This window comes from Nansenia antarctica, assembly GCF_963989245.1.
Source record: "Nansenia antarctica genome assembly, chromosome: 6".
In the NCBI taxonomy this organism is placed as follows: domain Eukaryota; kingdom Metazoa; phylum Chordata; class Actinopteri; order Argentiniformes; family Microstomatidae; genus Nansenia; species Nansenia antarctica.
Genome location: NC_137676.1, coordinates 38,394,774 through 38,400,386, shown reverse-complemented (window position 1 = coordinate 38,400,386; position 5,613 = coordinate 38,394,774). Strand labels below are relative to the sequence as shown.

At 49.5% G+C, this 5,613-nt stretch overlaps 1 protein-coding gene across 1 annotated transcript in view; it reads right to left on the bottom strand.

Annotated features, from left to right (window-relative positions):
* Window positions 1-2,182, bottom strand: part of sox18 (SRY-box transcription factor 18) — a gene marked incomplete at its 3' end in the record, with an annotated part of 2,565 nt that extends 383 nt beyond the window's left edge. Inside the window, exons 1-2 of the mRNA XM_080534412.1 lie at window positions 1,548-2,182; window positions 1-702 (exon numbers count right to left, since the gene is read on the bottom strand). The exon at window positions 1-702 is cut by the window's left edge and continues 383 nt beyond it. Of these exons, the coding sequence (XP_080390538.1) occupies window positions 1-702; window positions 1,548-1,947 (1,102 nt within the window). The 5' untranslated portion in view covers window positions 1,948-2,182. The remainder of the gene's footprint in view (window positions 703-1,547) is intronic.
* Window positions 2,183-5,613: the final 3,431 nt, after the last annotated feature.

Sequence of the window (5,613 nt, the reverse complement as noted above, 5' to 3'; positions counted from 1 at the left end):
GCTGGCTGTAGTAGCCTGCAGACAGCGGGACGTTCCCCATGGGCGCCTGGTGGCTTTTCATTGGCTCAGAGAGGCCGACCGCGCCCTGGGGGTACGGAGGGTTCGTAGGGTCGGGGGCGTGGCATTTCTCCTGGGCGGCTGAGCGACACATCATCGGACCCCTCTGAGCCACGTGGTGGCCGTGGCTGAGGCCGTGGTTCTGGCCCAGGGAGTGGGCGTGAGAGTTATGGTGGTGGCTGTTATAGAGGTGGTGGTGGTGGTGGTGGTGGTAGTTACTCCAGGAGCCCAGCCCCACGTCCTCCTGCATGTGCGGGGGGAAGAACACAGAGTCTCCCCCTCCTTCCTCCAGGACGTCCAGGGGCGACATCTCCGGAGTAGGCAGGCCGAAGCTCTCCAGGTCGGGGCCTCCGGACAGGTCCCTGAAGTGGCCCAGGGGGGGCAGGAGGTGGTGGTGGTGGTGGGGGTGGTGGGGGTGATGGTGGTGGGGGTGTCCAGGGGGGCCGTAGCCCTCCCCTGCTCCTCCCTGGGCTAGGCTGTGGAGGAGGAGGCCTGAATCCACACGTTTCAGCTTCTTGGCCTGCTTCTTTCTCCGAGGCCGGTACTTGTAGTTGGGGTGGTCCTGCAGGTGCTGGAGACGGAGCCTCTCGGCCTCCTCCACGAAGGGACGCTTGTCCATGGTGCTCAGGGCCTTCCAGGACTGGCCTGCACGCAACAATCAGCAGGGTCAGCATAGTTATCATCATCTCCATAACCCTGGTTATACCCCTAGAACCCTATAACCCTGGTTACACACCTATATCACTATAACCCTGTCTGCCTATATCATTGGGAAACATGTTGTGTTGTATTTTTAGATATAGATATCTATTTAGATCGAAATTGGGACAGTACAGAATAAAGGTATTGTTATGATAATTTGCATCATCATCATCATCATCATCATCAACCTTTCCATCATCAATTGTAACCAGTTGTATTTGCATTCACTACAAACCCATGTCCAAAACAGAGTTTATTTATTTATGTATGTTAAGTTATGTTGACCAACTGGGTCAGAGTCAAATAATATTCAACATACACAGCTAGATCATGTTCAGTAGAACAACACATGTCTGCATTTAAGAGGAACCTTCAAATCATATGTCATGCTTGAAAATTATTCCAAATATTAAGCAATACGATTATCCAAAATATGTTTTTGAGGCTGAAAAAAACATGCTTTAATAAAAATGATTTGAATAAGATAAATCCACAACAACGTCATTTCAGTGAAGTGATTTAATCGATGGATTGGTTGATATGGTTATACAATAACACATATCATTTATAACTGATCATTTAATATACTTGATGGGGGATTATGATGCCTCACTTGGCCAAAACATTATGAACTTAGTTGTGAAATACCAAGGCATGCATTTCAAAGCTGAACACATGGAACTGCACAGCATCAAGAGAACACCATTAGAAAACATGACAAACATGTCATAGGGACATGATGAATATGGTGTGTGTGTGTGTGTGTGTGTGTGTGTGTTATCTCTTACCCAGCATCTTGCTGAGGACAGCATTGTGGAGGTCTGGGTTCTGCACAGCCAGGCGTTTCCTCTCATCTTTGGCCCACACCATGAAGGCGTTCATGGGCCGGCGGATCCGGGACTCCCCCCCTGGTTTCCCCTCAGAGCTGCCCAGGGCTGGGGCTCCTGGGCGGGTAGAGTCCGGGCTCCCTGCCCCTGTCCTGGCCTCAGTATGGCCCCCTGATCCAGCCCCGGTTCCCAGCCCCAGTCCCAGTCCCCCGCCGGCAGGTCCACAGTCTCCAGAAAGGCTGTGCTGGTCGAACCCAAGCCCACGGTCAGAGCCCGGGCTGGGGGTCGCCGTCCATGGACGCTCGGCCCGACCCGGCAGAGAACTGGCCTCTCGACAGTAACTAGACTCAGATCTATTCATTCCAGCAAGAAGACCACCGTTCAGTAGTCCAGTTGTTCTAGAAACGTCTGTCTTTGTAATTTGTGTTTTTGATTCAACACCACGACCAAAAATGAAAAAGAGAGAAAATGTCTCAGAAAGCAATGACGGCGTGGCGTGCTGAAAGTTAGTGAGGTTAGGAGAGAAAACCCAAAGCAAAGCATTGAACTCTGAAGTGTGGTAAGATTCAGCAAAAACTAGTGTAAAATCCCCAAAAGTTCCCCGTCTCTCTCTCTCTCTCTCTCTCTTTCTCCTTCTCTTCTTTTGATGCTAAAACCTCTTGTTGTCGGTCTTGGTGTCCAGCCTGTTTTCTCTTATCCCAGAGTTTTAAAGTTGTGGTGAGGCTTGATAAACCCGTGGTGTAAATATATACCAAGTTTAAGCCAATCAGACGCCGGCGAGGCAAGCAGGAGGGGTCGCTGTGGGAGAGTGAAGGGTGGAGCCCCCCCTACCCCCTCTGCCCCCCCTGTCCACTCATACACAGAGCTGTAATCTGAGAGCTCCATTGTTTCTTTCTCTCTCTCTCTCTCTCTCTCTCTCTCTCTCTCTCTCTCTCTCTACTCTGTGTGTGTGTGTGTGTGTGTGTGTGTGTGAGTGTCTCTCAGAGGTCTGTCACCCCCCTTCTTCCCCCCTCCAGAGTCCCCATCCTCCCCCCTCCCATCATCTCAGGGCAGGACTGTGGTGAGGGCAGACCACAGGCAAAGCCAGGCTCATTAGCGGTACAGTTCTTAACAACAAGCACAAACTTTCAGTCAGACTGAAAGACAGTGAGAGCCACAGAGGAAAATACTGTCACGCAAAAAATACATGATGTATCTAACTTTAGCGGCTTACTATCAATAATGTAACGGAATACCCCACTGAATAACACATCACAACACAACTTCACTATAACCAAACTGTCTCATCAATCAACATGCTATAAAAGACACACTCCACCCTGTTATTTGATTTAAAAAATAAATAAAAAAGTATGTACCGGTAAGTAAGTTAATAAAAGTATCCCAAAGATCAACATGAGCTAAGTCACACAAAGTAGCAAAACATCATGAGTGAATATGAGTGAGAGAGAGAGAGAGAGAGAGAGAGAGAGAGAGAGAGAGAGAGAGATGAACCAGGGATGAACCGCATTACGGTCAATGGCCATTTTACTCCATGTCCCCTACCCAGGGGGTTAAAGTTCAACCCAAATAAGTCACTGAGGACACTTGGAACATGTCTGAACATGTTACGTCAACAAGATGGGAAGTCCTTGTCTTTGAAGACCCATTCAGAGTTCACCCCCGGTAAAACCATTTAACCTGAACAATACAGGGGTTGATTCTCAGAGGATGTGCGGCCATCAGACCTAGTCAATCAACCCACATCCATCGGAGTCCCTGAATCCCACGCCAATCCTTTACCGTCTGTTGTGCGGCCCTGAGAAGATTAGACGAACTGAAGCAGACCATCACTTTGTAACTTGAATACCCAAGGTGAAATGTGTGGTCATAATTATGTGACACGTTCTAGTTTTTTGGTCCGCATATCGGCAACCAATCAAAATGTTCAGACTTTTCTTTTGAAACACAGAACTACATTTCAAACACAACACAAACTCACTAGTCAAGCCAAAATACTGCAACGCAATGGATTCGGTGAGTAATCCCCACTGCTACCTAGTTTAACTATAACACTACTTTACATTGTTAGCAGGCTCACAAAACAAGCTGTGTTAGTTGACTAGCGATGTGTCATTGATTTTCAACAACGCGTGACGTTAGAATTATACGGTTCTATCTCAATTTTTGTAAAAATTTTGTTTTTTTACATAATCTGATCCATTAGGTGTTTATTAATGCCTGTATGGTGTTATTTTTTAAATGTTGACATTTTTTAGTTAGTAATTAATAAAATACAAAGGTTCCATCTCACAAAATACAATGGAATGTAAAAATGTTGACGCTCAATCTCTGAACTATCCTAAACGGAGAGAACCTTATAATTCTAAGCTCACGACACGTGGAAATGTATTCACATTTTTCGAAAGAAAAGTCAGATCATTACATTAGATCCCGATATGAGGACCAAAGCATTAGAACGTGTCACATATTTTGTCACCTTGATCCAACCCTCTCCCATCTACACACGTTTACATAGAAGGGTAGGGGGCGCGGGGGGGTTAAGGGGGTCGTGGTAGAACACTTGCGACCACTTCGTCTGCGGTGCGGAGGCTGAGTGAGTGGGAGAGCTAAGTGTCGTGTTCAATAGTAGTAGTTTTATGACAGGATAGAGACATCCACCACCGAGACTCCCCGGTCGCCATGCCGACCACACACGGGCGCCTCTCTGCCTGCCTCCGCACCTTCCCAATCCAGCGGGCTCATCTAATCCTCCGTCTGCTCCGCAGGGAGACGTTTAAAGCACCGAAATAAAGACTCCCTCTCAGGTTCTAAAAATACCTCTCCTGCTTGCGGCTGTCATGGCAGAGGTCCCTGCGCTGAGAGAGCTTACGGTAGCATTTGAGAGATTTGGAGTGTTTTTGTTTTTTTTTGTGTTTTTTTTTCTCTTTACTCACAGTAGGCTACTACAGGTTACTACAGCAAATATTTTTACACTGTAATGTTTGTTGTTTGTAATGTGTTTTACTCTTTAGGGGCCTGCTTTGTGTGTGTCTATAGGCATTTATGTGTGTGTGTGTGTGTGTGTTTATATGCGTGTGTATGTGGACGTGTCTATAGGCATTTACGTGTGTGTGTGTGTGTGTATGTTTGTGTGTGTGTGTGTGTTTATATGCGTGTGTGTATGTGGGCATGTCTATAGGCATTTATGTGTGTGTGTGCGCTTGTGTGTGTGTTTATATTTGTGTGTGTGCTTGTGTGTTTATCTTCATGTGTGTGTGTGTGTGTGTGTGTGTTTACATGTGTTTGTGCACCCTGCCTCCCCGAGCAGTGCTGATGTGTTATGTCTAAGCCTGAACATGGCCGTTTGTGTGCATGTCATCAAGACACCAGAGACCCAGTCCTGGGCAGGCAGGGAGATTTACTGGAATGGGAAACTGAGGGGGGGGGGGGGGTGGGTGGTGGACGCCCGGCTGGGGGGAGGGGGAGGGGATGGGGATGTGGGTTATGATGGGGTGGCGACCGGGAGACTCCTGGAGGTGATGAGGGCCCTGGGACGGGGGAGGGGGGTGGTGAAAGTTGGCGGGGAGGTGTGAGCGCCCGGCCGCCCGCCTGTCTGCTGTCTGCTGTGTTGTTGGCCTTCGCCAACGTTCTCACAGCTCCTTTAACTAACGACTCTCTGCCCCCCCCCCCCCCCCCCTCCCTCCCTCCCGCCCCCATGTCCCTACCCCACACACAACCACCCCCCCCCCCCCCCACGCCAGGACAGGAAGACAGGGATGTTCCTGCTGCCTGCAGTGGCCTGGCCTGATAACATCAACCTCAGGGAGGGAGGGGGAGGGAGGGAAAGGCGAGAGGCGGGGAAGGAGGGAGGGAGGGAGGGAGGGAGGGAGGGGAGGGAGACCTCAGACCCACCCAGCCTCCCATGGCTGCAGTGCCAGGCTTGGCGTCGGAGACAGAGAGCTGGCCTCCCGCCCGGCGAGAGTAGCAGCGCCCCCTCTTCACCGCTGTCTGCCTGCCTCTGTGTGTGTGTGTGTGTGTGTGAGAG